Source organism: Podarcis filfolensis (assembly GCF_964270895.1).
Source record: "Podarcis filfolensis genome assembly, chromosome: 4".
NCBI lineage: Eukaryota > Metazoa > Chordata > Lepidosauria > Squamata > Lacertidae > Podarcis > Podarcis filfolensis.
This window is the reverse complement of record NC_139607.1, coordinates 66,915,452-66,934,333: the sequence shown is the minus strand read 5'-3', so window position 1 is coordinate 66,934,333 and position 18,882 is coordinate 66,915,452. Positions and strand designations below refer to the sequence as shown.

The 18,882-nt window shown below is 40.4% G+C and overlaps 1 protein-coding gene across 2 annotated transcripts; it reads left to right on the top strand.

Moving 5' to 3' along the window:
- The first annotated feature begins 1,713 nt into the window (after positions 1-1,713).
- On the top strand, positions 1,714-18,005 carry LOC310761584 (OX-2 membrane glycoprotein-like). 2 transcript variants are annotated; one of them, XM_083611738.1, is made up of 6 exons: positions 1,714-1,840; positions 7,984-8,065; positions 9,056-9,382; positions 11,241-11,504; positions 12,354-12,455; positions 16,847-18,005. In XM_083611738.1, exons 1-5 carry the CDS (start codon positions 1,733-1,735, stop codon positions 12,446-12,448), a joined length of 876 nt encoding a protein of 291 aa, XP_083467864.1. In that variant the 5' UTR covers positions 1,714-1,732; the 3' UTR covers positions 12,449-12,455; positions 16,847-18,005. The 2 variants fall into 2 exon arrangements, with proteins under 2 accessions (XP_083467864.1, XP_083467863.1); XM_083611737.1 differs by having other exon boundaries at positions 16,806-18,005.
- The last annotated feature ends 877 nt before the right edge of the window (positions 18,006-18,882 follow it).

The following is an 18,882-nucleotide window of genomic DNA, read 5'->3' as shown; positions in this document are numbered from 1 at the left end:
CTATGATTCTATGATTCTATGATTCTATGATTCTATGACTCAAGGAGCTATTATGCAAGAATGCAACCCAGACCATTCTTCCAGACCGCCTTGCTCACTCACTGGCTGCACACATGAGAGGAGGAGGCTAAGGTTGGTTAGAAGTTGGGTTGCCGTATTTTAAAAAGTAAAATTCCTGACGCCCGCAAAATTGTGATTTCCCCATTTTTACACCCCAAAACCAGGACATGTCATGAATTACCATGACTTATGGCAATCCTAGTGACAAATTTTCAGTTCCTTTTTTCCCATGAATATTCAAAACAGAATCTAAAATGTAGTTCCTTATTGGGGATGCTCATTCACCACTATATAAAAGGCGGAACGAACAAATTGGGAACCAGTAACCAACTCCAGTCAGGTCCTAAAGGGCATCTGTTAAGACAAGAATGCAGAAACACAGAAAGCTGCTTTACGTTGAGTCAGACCATTGGCCTATCTACCTGGAGATGACAGGATTTGAAAGCTGGGACGTTCTTCATGCAACACAGAAGTTCTATCAGTAGCTGAGGCTGCTGAACAGCTGAGGCTGTTGTTGGTGTTTTATTTTAGATCTTGTTATAATCTATGTGAAAATTATTATTTAATTGTGTATTTTTTAATGTTTTGTTTATTGTTTATGACTACTTTTGCTATGTTGTGGTTAATGTATTTAACTGTTGTATTCCCCCCCCCTCCCCATGATGTAGGCCATCATGGTTTAAATGGTATGTATGTATGTATGTATGTATGTACCACTGAGTTAATGCCCTCGCCCGATGAAAGCTGCTATGGAGTTTTTCTCCTTCATAATACTAGACTAGAGCTCCAAGCATCAGCCAATCAAGATGCAGGGAACTGAGGAGCACAGGAAGTTCCTTATCCCAAGTTGGACAATTGGTCCACCTAGCTCAATAGTATCAACATGGGGTGCATAAAGGCCACCCCCACTTCTGGGCAAACCTCTAAAGTCCAAATGCCTGTGGTGGTGGAGGCAGAGGCAAACATGGGCACAGCATTGAGTATACATTTCTTCTTTGCGTAGTAGGGACATCTCCTCATTGCTTGTAGTTTCTCTTACTCCTTCTATGTGTGCCAGCTATGCCTCTGTGTACCAACTGCCTTGCATTTACAATATTAAGAAACAATATTTAATACTCCGGCTCTGTAGAATATATAGGATTGTATTCAAACATGTTTTACTCTTAGCAGATCCACTGAAATGAATGAAAGTGCCTAAGTTAGAGCCATTACAGTAATTTCAATAGGGCTACTCCTGAGTAAAACTTACTTGACTACAACCCATAGGTCATTTCTTACTTTAGAATATTCTATGGTCTCAGGACTTTGGGATTTGTTTAAAGCACAGTCATAAAATAGAACAGGAACAGTAGTAAAGACCTCAGATTTTTATTTAAAGCATTTCCCTAGTAAAGGGCATCATTAGTTAGGGCCCCTGATAATCCCACAAACATTTTATACAAATATCCTTTCCTTTCTTTAACTATATGCTCCCCACCATAGTCACACGTCTAGCAGAAGCATCATTTTTCAAAACAGACGCTAATAAGATAATGGCCAATTTGTGCTCTCAGTTACTGCTCTATAATCTCTGTTTAGCTCTAAGAGCATGCTTTAGACTTCTGTCTCTCAGAGTTCACTGCCCACCCCCCAACCATTAGGGAGGGAGGAGACGGGAGATTAGACATTCCCAATGCATTTTCCTGCTTTCCTTTTCCACACTGTGGCTTTTCCAGCCTTCACTGGAGGCAGCAACTGCCCTTGTGTGCACTCTTCTTCATACCAGAGCATGCGTCCCAAGGTAAGATGCTTGCTGTGATGCAAGTCCAAGGCACAAGCTTGGGGATTTGTCTCCGAAAATAGGGAGAAAGTAAAGAGAAAGTGCCTGCATGTTCTCAAATGAGGCTGAAATTGGTGTTTGCTTAAATCGGTCCAAAGCCGTACTGCCTGAATTCAATTTGCCTCCGGCATTCAATTAGCTCAAGAGTAGTGGCGCAATTAGTTTTAGCCTCTGGATTCAAATAGGCTTACGAGGAGCACACCTCACTTTAGATAGTCATGCGTGGTGTGCTCACTTCAAAATGTGGTAATCCAAGATTGCTGCATTTGGAAGCCCTTCTGCTCAGCTGCCTGGAGTGGGGCCCAGCCCTGCCCTGGTGATGCCATTGTTCAGGAGCAGGGCCAGATTAAGGTTTGATGAGGCCCTAAGTACTGAAGGTAATGGGGCCCTTTATATGTCCAGCTGTCCTTTGTCAACAATAAATTGTCGCTGCTTTTTTTGTGTTGAATATATGCTATATGGTAATTGATGGACCTAATAGATATCTAAAGCCATTTGCACATAACGAAATAGGTATTTTATCAAAGTAATTGTTGAACTAAAATACAATTAAGAAGTATATTAATAGTGAAATAATTACTAAGCTCTAACTTAAAATGATTTTTTATTCATAACAAACTTAACAATGCAAACACATTGTCATTTGGCAATAACAAAAGTTCCTTTAGAAACACAATTTACACATTTTTTTTCCTTTAAATTTTTTTGGGGGGGCCCAAGAGAGTGGGGGCCTAAGCTATAGTTTGTTTAGCTTATACATAAATTTGGCACTCCTCAGGAGAAGCACAAAGGTGCTTTTATGACAGCAACGTTCCACATGCTTAACTGAAAGGGAAATCTTACTGAACTGCGTGAGATTCAGGGTGCTTCTAGGTGGGGACCTAGTAATGCAAACAGGTATTTGACTACTGGGTTTCCCACCCCCACCCCCCAAAAAGACTGAATATGGATTAAAACTGAGGGGCAGATATGGGGAGAGGGGAATATGACAAAGATGTGTGGTTGCAGCAAAAACAATGGCACACATGAGAATCGCCAATCCCACACTCTTGCTTATAAGTAAGATCATGTTTATGTATAGGATTATTTTCACACTTTGGCAAGAAAAAAAAAGAAAAGAAAAGCCATCACCCTTGTCTTCTAGTGAACGTAATAGGAATATTTGAAGCATGAACATGAGAAATGCAGAACAGGATTTGAGTTCCATGGAGCCTGATCCTATTCTTTCTTATGCAGAAGCAAATCCTACTGTGTCCAATGGGGCTAGGTCACAGATAAATGTGCAACAGAGTTGCAACCTTTTTGTTTTTGAATCCTTTTGGTGCTATCTGTGTGTATGTGTGGATACTGTTAATGTGGGGTAGAAACTAATGAAGACCACAAATTTTAGACAGGTTATACCCTTGGGGATGATGTTGTAATATTAGTAAGTCTGCGTGACTCATGTAGTGGTTTCCTATGTTGAACAGGCTCTGTGCAGTTTAGATTTCAAGCATGACTGTTTATGGTACTAAAATCCATCAACCCCAACTTCTCATCATTTCCAAGGGTTATATCATTACTGTATTATTCTGGGTGCTATTTCCATAACGTCACTAACCTAGTTACTGGCAGGAGATTTCACATATAAATCTCCTGGGTCTGCACTCAAAATCACTGCTGTGGTCTGAAATTCTTATCCCATTCATTAATATGCACTGCATGGTTTTAATTCTGATCTATTATTGTGGTTTCAATTGCTTTTTATGTAAATTCTTGACTTTATGATTGGGTTTGGAGTGAGATGGTTCTATATTTTTTATTGTTGTGACATTTCAATTTGTTAGTCACACTGGGTTTCTTTGAAAATTAAGCAGCACATACATTTTATTTTAAAAATACATGAACTGCAAGCTGTGTAAATAAATTGCTGTTTTTTCTACTATTTAACTGGCCCAATTATGGAAAAAAAAATGTGATTAAAGTGTGTTATCTGGTAAGTAATCTGCATGCCGGTATGGTTTCAAATGTGCACCTACAGAGGAAAGTTTTAAAAGCTTAGAGGACTCACAGAAACAGACACTCTCTCCAAATCTAGGTTCAAAAGCTGATGTTGGGAAGTCAAATGAAACTATCTTTAAGTGAGGAAATGGCTGGACATTTATAATATAAGCACCGAAGTGTCTTGTAGCACCTAAAAGATACATCCATTTATCTCCGGTACACTTCCAAACACCAGGAACCACTTCATAGGATGCATTTGCATCTATTTGTGGACTCTGATCCACAAAAGCTCATGCCATAATAAATTTGGCAGTCTTTAAGATGTCACAAGGGTATTTTGTTTTGCTTTTTGTTTTGTTTCTTTGCTGCAGCATACCTATTTAGAGATTGGGTTGGCGTGCAACAATGCTCTCCTAAATTATTTGCATTGCACATTTGACCGTAATGTATATGGTTCACTTTCTTACAATGTTTAAAAAGATTTGGAAAACATGGGCAAAAGGAAATAATGGTATTATTTGGTTTTCATTTTTTCCTTGCCAAGGCATTTTAAATACTGTATGTAAGTTAATTTTATTTAAATCAGTGTAGGTTATTTACTTGCAGCTTGTTCAGTATGAGAAGGTGGGCTTCGTTCCTAGAAGGCAGTGTAGAGGGTTCGAGTTTACAACACTTCCGATGTGTTATACTTTAATATATATTTTTTGACTGGTCCTACCAATAAACATCATTAGAACCATGCTGCAGATGTGCTTTAAGTTCCACTGTCATTAACAAGTCATTGTCTGCAATCACGGGGCAATAAATCCCTCTGGAATCAGTGGTGATTGTAAACGCATTTTAGTGGGACAAGCCAATGAATGGAAAGAAACTGCTTAGCATGATGCAGTTTACAACCCCTCTCCAAATAAATCTGTTGGAGGGTCAGTTGTGGTGCGTAATCTGTGCCTTCATCTATGCTGAAGGGGAAAGGTTGCAGTGCAGTCCCAGATTCAATCTCTTTTTTATTTATTTATTTATTTATTTATAATTATTTTTTATTCAATTTCCAGTATGCATTCCATCCATGTTTAACATCCACTTCTAACATATACATCTTTTAGACTTCCCTCAGCCTGTCTGACAATTTTCCATATTATCACAATTACTCACATTTCTTAAATTTATATTGCGCTTTAACAATCTTAATCTTATCATATCTTTTAAGCAACATTTCTATCAATCATTTTCACATAGCTTCTTGAAAGCCAACAAGCGTTAATTGCTCCTCACATACATGTCCCAGATTCAATCTCTGGGATCTCCAAGATGGGCTGACCTGACAAAAGATCCCAGCCTCAAAGCCTGGAGAGCTGACAACACTGGATCACCACTGCATTAGCAGGCAGCTTCCAGTGTCCTTTGTTCAACCTTAATATGTATAAATAAGCACAGATGTAAAGATCTAATAATTTTCTTCTGAGGGGAACCTAACCTGGGTGTTGCAGCCAGGAGTTTTGCACTGCTTGGAGAAAGGGATTGATCATGTTTTGACACTGAGCCAATCCAAAAGTTCTATAGGTGGGGATTAATCTATTAGTGCTCATTCACACATGTGCATCACCGCTTGGTGCAAAAGATAGTCAATGTGTCAAGCACTGTGTGTGTGTGTCATATGAAGGAGAACAAAATGTGTTAGGGTTTTGAGATTCTAGAAATACATTTTGCAATAACACAAATCACGTTGCTTGCTTTTCTTTCTCACTTCTGACATCCTGTTAATCCCTCTCCCTTTATTGTGCCAGCTCTCTTGAGGGAACGTCTTGCCACTGAGATACTGACTAGATTTAGTTTCCATTGACCTTAAAGGCATTAATTACCCACTGCTCATTTTGTTTTTCTTTTGAGAAGTAGTTTGCTTGCCCCATTGTTCCTTGTTATTTTTCTCCCAGATGCTTCCTTCCTTGATGCTGTAGCTGAAATGCCTATCTTCCTTTAAGTTTCCACCCACAACGCATCCTTTTCTTAACAATTATCTCATTTCCTTTTGATAATAAGTCTGTTCCTTAATCATGTTTAATCCTTGTCGGTAGCTGGCATAACATAATGATTAAGAGACTGAATTACAGATTGAGATACACCAAGTTTCACCACTGCCATGTGCTCACTTGGTGATCTTAAACCAGCCTGTAGTATTGTGCGGGAGTTTTAATACTGGTTTACCATAGATAGCTGCTGTAAGGACTACAACTAGAACATGAACACGAAGAGCTCGGAATGTATGAAAGCGCTACACATTTTGTGCAGTGTTTTGTGATTTAGAATACAGGGCTTAATTGGAGCCCAGGGGTTTTCTGAGTCTCATCACCAGAACAACTTCTTCCAATGCTAGGGCCTGGAGTTGAACACGAGAAGTAACAATGTGAAAAAATACTTTCCATGAGCTTCTGAGAAACAACAACCAGAGCCCATGCACCAGGGGTTTGTGATAGGCATCTAAGCAATGTGACTAGTTCCAATAGATTATTGGCAGTGGTGAGAGGTAAGGGACCCCCTGATAAAATTGACAATCTCCAACTGCCGACTCAATCCCAAAATTTACAATCTCAATCTGCTGACTCAGTTCATATATCTACCAACTCCATCTTCTGACTTAGGCTGAATAAACATCATACATTTAAAGCACATTATTATTATTATTATTATTTATTAAATTTGTATGCCACCTTCATCCAAAGATAAGAGGGCAGTTCACAACATAAAAAATACAAAATGAGAACACAAAATTCAAAATACATAATAACAACGAGAACAAAAACAAACCAATAACCCTTAGAGTGCTAATCAGCCAAAGGCCTGGTTCTGGAGAAACGTTTCCGCCTGGTGCCTAAAGATATGTAATGAAGGCACCAGACAAGATTCCCTAGGGAGAGCATTCCACAAACAGGGAGCCCTGCAGAAAGGCTTGCACTTGTGTTGCCACCCTCCGGACCAATCATGAAGGAGGTCCTCAGATGATTATTGCAGAGTCCAAGTTGATTCATATGGAGAGAGGCTGTCCTTGAGGCACATGACTTCAAAGCACATGACTTTCCCCAAAGAACCATGGGAACTGTAGTTTACACCAGAGCTATAACTCCCAGCACCCTGAACATGCTACAATTCCTGGGATTCTTTGTGGAAATTGATATGCTTCCGATGCATATTAAATGCATGGTATTTACGCAGCATAGTCCCAATCACTTAGCTAAATCATGGCTCTCTGTGGTGTGTTCTAAAAACAGTGGTTTAGAAAGCTTCCACACAAGGTTAGCAGGCTGGACTGCCACTGGCCCTCCTGAAATTTAAGAATCAAGACCCACTACATTAGGGATAACCAATGTTGTGCCCTACAGATGTTGTAGGAGTGCAACTCCCTTCATCCCTGACCACTGGCCGTGCTTACTGAGGCTGATGGGAGTTGGAAGTCCAACAACATTTGGGTAGCACCACATTGCCAGATCCTGCATTGCGTGATAAGCTCCTCTACCAAATTTCAACTCTATGCATGGAGAAGAAGTTTAATAAAAAAAACAACAGCACGGCCCTGTTTCCTCTTTATCTGTTGATGGGGCATCCTCAGGTTTTACAGTCTTCATTTCATAAACAGAAAACACTTCTGCTAGGAAATCCCATGAAACCAATGAGGATCACATGTAATCATTTTGAATGTTTGTACATCACGGCACAGAAATATACATGCACTGGGAAACTAAAGCCAGTCATAGCTTCCCAGGTTGTACATGCTGCAAAACACCAATGAGGTCAAGTCTCATTAGTGACAGTCCATAGGTGGATTTCAACTTCCCCACTATTTAAAGAAATGGGTAAAGTACGGTATGTACAATGTGAAGTAGCCTTCAGGCCAATGACCTGCCATTTGTTAGTTCTTAGCTAGACATGGAAAAGCTTCACTGCTTGTTTTGGGGAGTTTTGTCTGCTATGGCAACATTTTGAAAATCCCCTGATATGGTTGCAGTGGAACAACAGCCTCTATCTTCATTATGCACCTGGGCTATACCCCAAATCCAAATAGTAGAGCACTGTAGTGGCAAAAAAGGCTATTGTGTATCTGTAACACATCTCTTTTTTTCTATTCCTAGTTAAATGAAGGTCTCTGTTCCCCATGGACTTTCCAGGGCCTGACTCTGTGCATCATATGTACTGTTCTCTGTAGGATAAAGGGTAAGTCTAACATGATTAGTGCACTGGGGGAAGTGTAATGACTAGACAAGGGTGGCTCAAGACATTTTGCCACCTGAGGCAATGGACAATATGGTACACACACACACACACACACGATATTGAGTAGCCAGCTGGACTGACTGCTGAATCCTAATTCAGTACTAGCAATGGGGCACTGCACTGTCCTGGAGGGAGGTCAGCACCATAGTTGTAAGGCTGGAGCCCCACAGCTCTCATCTCCAACAGTATGGACAGGGATATCAGGAGGAAGAGCTAAGGGCTGCCACCACCTCCCATCTTATGGCACCTGCACCAGTCACCTCATTCTACCTAATGGTAGAGCCAGACCTGTGACTATGAGCCAGTAGACCAGCAAGTGTGGCTGGCAGAGGGCTATGGAGAGTCTTGTGCTGCTGTGAGCAGGATGGGCTTCTATTTTGAGTCAAAGAAATGTATTTTTTTGGCATCTGTCTGTCTCAGGAGACAATGGAGGAGCACGCTTTGAGGGATGAAGTCAAACTGTTGGAAGGTTGCAGCACCTGCTGTGGCTGTAGAGACCAATGCAGGAGAGAGATGTTTTGTTGCAGGTCAGGCAGATGAAGGCATCTGGTTGTGCTGCTACAAATGAACCATAGTGTTTCTTTTCTCTGTGCTCCTCCCAGTGGCCTTTCATCTTCTGGTCACTGCACAGACACACACAGAGCTGCCTTGTGAGGTTAAGTAAGGTATGCAGCAACCCTCTTCCCCAAATTGCTCCTACCATGAATTTCAGAAAGGCTTCCTTTTCCCTCCACCTATCCAGTGAAAGGTTTTTTAAAAAATGAAAGAAAAATATTTTGGAATTAGCAGCCCAGTTCTAATCTGTTCATGGTTGCTAGAAGTGCAGAACAGGAATTTTTGCATAAATAAATATTTTCCTTGGATCTAGACCAAGGGATTTGTAAGCATAAGATACGAGAGGTGATTATTAATTATTTTGTCTTGCCGCAGGTGCCATATTGACAAGTGACAGAGACGTGGAGCTGGGCAGCAACGCTACTTTGAGATGTACCCTAACAAAATCTCTTCAAACTGTTCAAGTTACATGGCAGCAAGAGTCTAATAAAAACGCTGTAAATTTGGCAGCATATGACAACAAACAAATTCCAAATATTAATGACCTATACAAAGGTCGAGTCAATTTAACAATTTTTGAACTCAATGACACTGCCATCAGCTTCTGGAATGTTAGCACCCAAGAAAATGGTTGTTACCGATGCATATTTAACACATTTCTTCTAGGATCCACTAGCAAAAAAACTTGTCTTTCTGTTTACGGTGAGTCATTTCATATTAAAATAGCTAGAGCAGGGCATTTCTTCAAATATGCTCCTTTGATAATGAAGCAATACAACACACACCATTATCTCACCCCCGTTCCAGGGGTGCAGGACTTGCCCAAGTTTGGTTTCCTTAGGAAGGGTGTTACAAGAGCCCTACAGCATTTCCTAATACTTGGTTTCATCCAACAATATAACTGCCGATTGAGTATAATTGGAACTACAGCTTAAACCACAGGTGGTGAACCTGTGGTCCTTCAGTTGATGTTGGACTACAACTCCTACAATCCATGAGCACGCTAGCTGCAGATTATGAGAGCAAAACCTGATAGTCTAAGATTACAATATCCACAGCAGATCGGAGGCAGTATATTTCCAGTTGCCCAGGTCCTGCCTGTGGACTTCCTGTGGGCATCTGATTGGCTACTGTGAGAGCAGAATGCTGAACTTGATAGGTCATTGATCCATTAGGTTCTTATATTCTTCTATGCTGATATGGGGAGTGGAACAGAATACTAAGAAGCTCCGGGGACCAAAAGCTCAGCTTGGTGTCTGATCTCCATCTGCCTCAAAACTGCAGGCTTCTCCTTTCGTTTCCCTGTATATACAGAGACCTGGATCACAACATTTGTTAACTGTGCAGGAGGATCTGTCCCCTTCTCTCATAATTCTTCCGATTCATGACATTCCCAAATCTTTTGTTAGCAATGGGCTAAGCAATTTGTTGCTATGGCAACATATTCCTGAACAATTAACAAGTCCAAGGTTCTGGCCTGTTATGCCACAGAGAAACTCACACTAACGAAAACCCCTTTGTAAAACTGATTAGAAATCAGCCCACTGTGTAATAATGTTACAACATATGTTTTGGTTTTCAGCCAGAATATTGCAGTGTGGGACATTGGGCTTTTCCACATGTATGGTGTGTTGAATAACACACTATAGCACACTACAGTTGAAGGATGATTGCTCAAAGTTAACATAAGTTTCCTACCATATAGTAGGAAAGTAGTAGTAAAGGGACCCCTGACCATTAGGTCCAGTCATGGCCGACTCTGGGGTTGCGGCGCTCATCTCGCTTTATTGGCTAAGGGAGCCAGTGTACAACTTCCGGGTCATGTGGCCAGCATGACTAAGCCACTTCTGGGAAACCAGAGCAGTGCACGGAAACACTGTTTACCTTCCCGCCGGAGTGGTACCTATTTATCTACTTGCACTTTGACGTGCTTTCAAACTGCTAGGTTGGCAGGAGCAGGGACCGAGCAACGGGAGTTCACCCCATTGCGGGGATTCGAACCACCAACCTTCTGATCGGCAAGTCCTAGGCTCTGTGGTTTAACCCACAGCACCACCCGTGTCCCTTTTCCTACTATATAAGGTAAAGGTAAAGGGACCCCTGACCATTAGGTCCAGTCGTAACCGACCCTGGGGTTGCAGCGCTCATCTCGCTTTATTGGCCGAGGGAGCCGGCGTACAGCTTCTGGGTCATGTGGCCAGCATGACTAAGCCGCTTCTGGCGAACCAGAGCAGTGCACGGAAACACCGTTTACCTTCCCGCTGGAGCGGTACCTATTTATCTACTTGCACTTCGTGCTTTCGAACTGCTAGGTTGGCAGGAGCAGGGACCGAGCAACGGGAGCTCACCCCGTCGCAGGGATTCGAACCACTGACCTTCTGATCGGCAAGTCCTAGGCTCTGTGGTTTAACCCACAGTGCCACCCACGTTCCTACCATATAGTCTGCCTCTAATTCAACAGTTTGCAGTTTGCCCTGCTGAGTCCCTCACTGATACAGTAGCATCTTTTCATCTTCCTTTTATTGCCCACCTGCATTTTGTGCTGTCATTTATGTCACAGGCCGCCTCAACACATTTTTACACTACAGCATCTCTGATGGGCGCTTGAATGCCACCTGCTCAGCAACGGGCTTCCCACGTCCCAACATCACATGGGTTGCGCCAAGAGGCCTGAAGGAGGAAAACGAGATCACAAATCCCAATGGAACAGTATCGGTCATAAGCAATATCCTTGTAAATGCCTCAGATAGCCATTCTGGACAAGAGATGATCTGCAAGGTTACACACAGGGGGAAAGAGATGGATCTCAAGGTACCAAGAAAAGGTAAGTGAGCAAAGCACTCGGTGCCTGTCATCTTCCTAAAAGGTAGCAAAACTTTCATGTTAAAAATCTTTTATTTTATTTTCTTCCATTCTACAAGGGATGGCGAACCTGCAGCCCTCCATATGTTACTGACCTACAGTCTTCCACCATCCCTGATCATTGTCCATGATACCTGGGGGTGATGAGAACTGGAGTATAACAAACTCTGGAGGGTCACAAGTTTGCCATGCCTGATGTAAAAGAAAAAAAACAAAATTCAGACTAAAGAGAGGCTTTAGAGAGGCAGGGATGTGGAACAGGTTCCAGGTGGCCAATTTTGGCAGTTGAGTGGGGCTACCCACCTGTACACCCCTGGATCCTTTAATACTGTATATTTCACACTTCCCCCTTATCAAGTAATAATTATCATTTTATTCTGTTGTTACATGCATGCATTCTTCCTTATTTTTTCCCTCCTTCAAGATGGATTTGGGCATGTGCTTTTAGTCTCCCTCTGAAATTCTTTACTCTTACCTCTTTCATAAACAGAAAAACACTCACTGGTTTTCAGCGAATGCATTTTGAACATATTCTTAGGAGTTATTTCAACCTCTAGTCATCTCACCCACTACAGCAAATTAAGGACCTCAATTTCAATGTAGAATTGTGATTTTATTCTATGTTATATTACATTATTATATCATATTATATTATAATATAAATTTTTATATTATATTATAATATTATATTATATTATATTATATTATATTATATTATATTATATTATATTATATATTATTATGTGATATTATATTATATTATATGACTCCTCTCCATACTGTCAGCAATTATTTTCTTTCCTCCATATAGGCTATCCATATGCTGTGGTCGTAACTGTACTTGTCCTAATTTCTCTGACTGTGGTTATTATTGCGGTGTGCTGCTGGAAACGACACCAAAAATAATGCAGAAGTAAGTTATTTAAACCAAAAGAAGATAAATATACGTTGTTGCTATGCAGACTACATGAATGGTAGCTGATGCACATAAAAATGCTGGATATCAGCTGAATGATAGGGCTTGTGCTTAAGAATGGAGAGATATGTCAATTTTGTTTTGTCCTGAATTCTGTTTTCTGAGAGCTCCCAGGCAGGCTCCGCCCCTTTTTGTGCTTGAAGAGCAGACTGGAGTGAAGACTACTCCTACTTGGTCCGCTCCCCTGTCTCCACCTCCCCAGTCACGATTGGTTCATTTGAACTGAGGTTTGGCGGGAACCTCAAGGTCTGTGACCTGAGGAGGTGGACCAGGAGCGCTCTGCCGGGAGTCACGGAGGATCAGGGGTGCTGCGCATGGGCACGCAAAGGGTGCCCTTCATTTCATGGGGAGAGCGGTTATTTTTGCACAAATTTATTGACCGGAGAACACCATCACAATTTAGAAATTACTAATTTCAAAGGTTGGCTGTGTTCCAGTTTTCATATTGTTTCATAAAGTGTGAATTAGTGATGCTTACCTTTAAATGTGAGCAAAATTAAATTTCTTATTAATCACTACTTACACTCAGTTGAAACAGGTGATTTCTGAGTACTGTGCAAACAAACATGTATGTTTATGTGGGCTATGAGATATGGCTGATTCTTGTTCAAAATAGTTTTTCTGTTATTTTGACTTGAAAATAAGGTTGTGGTGTTTGTTTTTTCAAAAATGACATGCAAATTGCTGCAGGAACATGGGGAACTGAATTTAAGATTGGAAAAATGAGAAAGTGGCAAAACCCAAAAGTGATATCCCTAGTTGTAAATAGGTGATGGGATAAGGAAGGAATAAGAAACGTTCTCTCTGTGAACTTCTTTTAAGTTAACTTTTCTTAGCATCTAAGTCCATGACAGCAAGTCAAAATCTGCTTCCCAACTTAAAACATGTTATATGTGTCTGAAACAGAGCCCAATAAATGCCACACACAGGATTTAGAGTGAATCCCTTGCCCCTTGTACTGGCAGGGGTGGGGAAGCTCCCACCGAAGTGCATGGGAGCCCGTTCCACATTGGTGCAAATAGCAGGCATGGAGGGAACTGAACTGGGACCACAGTGGGAGAGTCACAGCCATCCCTCCTGCTACATCCTATGTCTTTTGCCCTGTACTAGAGTTGCTTGCACACTACTCCGAACACCTGTACAGTGGTTCCTCAGGTTAAGTACTTAATTCGTTCCAGAGGTCCGTTCTTAACCTGAAACTGTTCTTAACCTGAAGCACCACTTTAGCTAATGGGGTCTCCCGCTGCCACTGCACCGCCGGAGCATGATTTCTGTTCTCATCCTGAAGAAAGTTCTTAACCCAAAGTACTATTTCTGGGTTAGCGGAGTCTGTAACCTGAAGTGTATGTAACCTGAAGCGTATGTAACCCGAGGTACCACTGTACGCACGATCTCTACACATGTGCAAGTGTTTGCATGGAAGTATACACTTGTTCTACGTCCAGTCACTGTGTACACAGACTGTACACTCGTTGAACATTACACAGGAATAGCAGCAGGGTTGTGCAGCTCATCTGTTGTGTACACGGGGACCAAGATGGAACACACGATGAACGTATTATGTGAACATCTCAAGTGTTATCTCATAAAGAGGCTTTGCAAAAGTTCTGAAGCATTACCAAAACTACCATATCAGTATGCGTGTGCTTTCCCCCACAGGGCAAAAAGCATTTTGTGTGGATGGGAGAAATATTTTGACTGGGAAAATGTCATGGAAGGAAAGGCTTAAATGCCATTCACAGTTCTGTATTCCCAATCTGGTTCAGGGGCTTCCCATGCCCCATCTAGCTTGGCCCAGAGATGTTTATAGACTTGAACTATGCATCATAGGCAACATTGATGATAATATGACTTCCCAGTCATGGGAGATGGAGTTGGTCTACAGCCTAAATTCCTTCATGTTTAAAATATGCTCCATGAATTGGCAAGGCTTGTGAACAAAGAAATTACATTCAGTGTTTAACTTTCTCCATGCAGCTTCATTTGAAACAGCTTTATTCCTGCTTAAGTCATTCACAACTTTTAAACAAAGTGAGCTACCATAACATTTTAGCGTTGAGGCAGTTAAGCTTAGTGAGAGTTTTGGATTGATGTCAGCCACAACCCCATATGAAGCTGCAGATAGAGGCTTCTAGAACTTTCACTTCCTCTCTCTGGAACTTTCTTTCCTGCATGCAAACAAGCATGCACATACAAGCAGAAACTGGGCCACCAGCTGAAAGAGACTTTTCAGGGGTGGAATCGCTTCCCTTACAAATTAAGGCAAATTAACTGTGGTGATTTAAAATTAGACTTTTGTAAAAAGGCATATTCTTCTATTAGGATTTTAAATCTCTCTCCCCCCCCCCCCCCCCCGGGTTTAAATGAAAATTCTATGAAAAATGTATATGTATTGGAAATGAATTTATTTTTAAAAAATGAATTTCTAACTGGAAAATTAAATGTTCATCAACATACAAACATCAACTTTAAAAATGTAGGGCAGGAGTAAAAATTTTCAGCTGACCTATCCCAAATCCTATATCTCGACAAGCTCTCTACTTTCAAAATTTCCCCTCAGCTTTCTTATGAGCCAACAATGTTGTGCCATACCTTCACTGCCCAGTCTCTTGTCTGGAACCATATCCTGCTTGAAATTCCTGGAAACGTCATATTATTCCTGGAAACGTCAGAATTCCTGGAAACGTCAGATAAGGACAGTCATAGGGAGTGTCTACCATAACTTGAAGCCAAGTAGCATAAGGAGGGATTTTGTTTCCTGTGTTAAACAAAAGAAATGGACACTTATAAATTCTTATCTAATATTCAGAGATGTTTTCATAGGGTAGCCTATCAAGGTTTTTACAGCACTGAGGAAATAGGAACGAAACTACAAATTAAGGGCATGTTGTTCTTGATGTGAGAACATATTCTTCTCTTGTTGGGCTTTAGGCTGTGGCAATTTTTTTCAGGAGATCATCATGGCAGCCACAGCCCCTGGAGTGTCCAAAAGTGAAGGCAGTTGTGTTGCTCCATTGTGTATGTGTGTAAACATGCAATCACACACACATGCACACACACAAGTACGCACACAAAAGCATAATATCCAATTTATTAGGGATCAGCCTGGCTGAAACATCTGCCTAATTATCTGGACATAAGCTCTATTGAACTCAGCAGCGCTTCCTGCTGAAGGCATATAAGATGATGTGTGTCAGAGGTGATTCATACATTAATAAACAATAGTAATGATAATAATAAGTTCAACGTCTGAAACTCAGAGCAGGGGTAGCTAGCTATATCTTCATAAAGAAAACTGCTGTTGTGTATCTAGTACTTTCTTCTTGTAAGGAAATTGACTTGTCAAAGGATTTCTTGAAACATCTTAACATTCAGACAAGTGCGAAGCAACAGCAACACCCAAACCTGCCCTTTCAGCTCTCAAAAGTCCTGTTTCCTATATAGACTGGATCCCTTCCAAACAGTAGCAGCCAAGCCCCGAACAGGATATATTGCACAAGAACCCTGACCTTTCCCTTGACCTTCATAGTTCCATATTTTCTCTTGCAGCTATGGAGTGGCTTTTTATTCTGAAACATTTTTGATTGTCACACAAGTGAGGGCTGCACACCATACACTTCCTCCTGCAATGTGGGTTTGTGGTTGTGGAGCAGGAGTAGTTCTGAGAAAAAAAGCAATGTTTCTCTCAAGAAATAAGTATTCCTCAAACACTCATGTGCAATCTATTCCTGTATTCCCCCTCCCCCTTTCTTCAGCAACCTGGGTCCTATTTAAATAGGGCTTGTTATAGAAAATGCAAGTTTAGTACTGTTTCTGCCATGACAATGTAAAGCCCATTGCCATACCCAGCTGGTGTGAAATTTTTGAAACACTTGGAGCAGTCAGCTCATTCTTTCCTCATACACTATATATATGAAGATTTGGGAAGAAAAGTGAGAATGGACTATAATCATCATACACAATGGGAAAAAACTGTGAAATGGCTCCCTGACAGTTGAAACACGCCTGACATTGTCATTTTTAAAAATGCAAATAACCTTTTATTTACCCAGGTTTTAGGTGGGTACAGTGATGCTCATCTTTTAGTGGAGCGGGACTTGTTGGATGAGCATTTTAAGAATTTTGTATTGTACATCTTTTTCTAATTTGGCTCATAATTTTAGATTTTACTTCACTGTATATTAAGTTGTTAAGCTACCTTGTATTATGGCAACAAATATATATAATATTGATAAAATAAAATAAAATAATTAAAACTACTCTATCTATCTATCTGTTCTCTTTTAGGAATCTCAGGGAATAAACCAACATTCTGAATTTTGTTCCAGGGAACTGAAAAAACATTCTAGCAACTGTGTCTATATAACTAGAAAGTCATGAATGCAGCATCAATTTAAAGGAGAACCTGGACCAAATTTGTGGCAAATACAATATCAGCTGGGATCCAGAGGTTCTCTTGTACAAGCAGAAGGCATCTCTGTCGGTACAACCCTCCTAGATTCTGTCAATTCTCCCCTCTATTTGCAGGCTCTCTTGCTACATCCCATGTTTTTCCCAGTGGTGGGAAAGCACCATTGTCTGAGCAGTGTCCTGCTTGTTTGTCACTGGATCCAACCCAAAGAAAATGATTTATTAATTCTTAAATGAAAATAGAATGTGAAAAGAAGGTGGTAAACACCAGGATTCTAGTCTAGTAAAAGGCTTAGAACTGTTAAAACCAAGAAACACATGTGCAGGGTTTTGGGCCAGTTTCCACCATGAAGTATTCATTTGCTTCAAAAAGAAAAAAGCACAATGCAAAATAAACACAGATCTGCTTATGTTAATATAACTTTGGCTTTCCTTCTTTAAACACACTATTGTTAGCTGATTTTAAAAATAAGCTTAAAAGGAAAATGCAAAGGGACAGTGTTTTCCAGCTATCTACTGAAGAGGAAGGGCACAGGTTTGATGAATAAGAGCTATTCAATAATTCTGCAACTATGGGGATTGAACAGGAAACAATTAATTAGGCTTAAAAAAGAATTAAGGAGAAGAGGAAGTTATTGTTTAAAGGGACAGTAGCCCAAAAGACCTTAACAGTGCTTACCAAGCCACACTGAACAGGCTAGTGCTGAAATTGATTTCATTTTAAGAAAGTAATAATTAGAACCTACCAATCAGGTAAAAAAAAAAAATAGAAACAAGGAAAAAACGGAACGCAGCAGGTAATCATGTCACTGGATTTTGTAAAACCTGAGAGAATAAAGGGATGTCAATTTCAAATTAAATGGCTCATATAAAAGGAACCCAAGTAAATATTTATGGGCATTAATTAGTTCCTGGTGTTTGTTATCCTAACTGTGTTTTATGGCAATTTCTTGTACATTCAATGTTACCTCTTCTGTGGCTACCTCTCTTAAAATAAATCATTGCACTGAATGTATGGAAAGACCTACTGCATTTTATGTAGAAACCAAATAAAGTAATTTCAAATAAAAGTGATAATATGCTCCTTATTGTCGATGTCTTTGGCTTTTTTTTTTGTCAAAATGGGAACTCAGATTAAAATAGTGCTACAATTGGATGTAGATTTGATGTGATGATAGTCTAATAGTCCTTCTTTTTACCTTTAAAAATCTTTCTGCACTGATTTCTTTAAAAGCAAAAAATGACATTTAAAAAATAGCAATGAAGCTCTATCAGAACTAGTAGACAGTTTCTCTGGCTTCCTGCAGTTTCTTGTGGTTACCAGAAAGCCCCCCTGAGGTTATTATAGGGGCACTTGGGAAGGTTGAAGAATGTGGACCACCAGAGAGAGGATTTGTAGAATCAAACCAAAGACATTCACGAAAAAACTTGGACACCTCTAAAGTAAGGGAAGTGCCCTTCACCCATAAGAATTTCACTGAAAAATTCTCTCCGCTTTGGTAATTTTTAATAATTTGATTCTTTTTAATGCAATTTCTTTTCTAGTGCATTGATGGAGAACGGTAAACAAGCAAATAAGTATATTTTTCCTGCTTACATAATTTCTAATTATGTAAGCCACCTCCAAGTTTTGCAGAGAGGTGGGATATTATATGGATAAATAGAGAAATCTGTGCTAAAGCACTGCAACCTCCCTACCACCATTTGTTTTCAAAACTTTTTTGAGACTGTACGTGCCCCATTGCAGTGTTAGGATGTTCAGCTAGTCAGATTAAGAATGACAAAACTCAGCACAACTACTAAAGCAGTCAGCTGGTAGTCTTTTTCCAACCACTTACGGTACTTCAGCTATGCTGCTAAATGAATCAATATGATGAAGGCAGAAAGATGAGAACTTTGCTGAAATCAACTTTCCATTTCCTTGCCTAGATCTGAAGATAATTGTTTGCAAATT

Bases quoted from the DNA above. Each gene is read 5' to 3' on its own strand.
- LOC310761584 (XM_083611738.1), top strand. From the start codon at position 1,733: ATGCATTTTCCTGCTTTCCTTTTCCACACTGTGGCTTTTCCAGCCTTC. The intron at 8,066-9,055 runs GTAAGTCTAACA...GTCTTGCCGCAG, and splicing joins TGTTCTCTGTAGGATAAAGG to GTGCCATATTGACAAGTGAC. The intron at 9,383-11,240 runs GTGAGTCATTTC...TTTATGTCACAG, and splicing joins AACTTGTCTTTCTGTTTACG to GCCGCCTCAACACATTTTTA.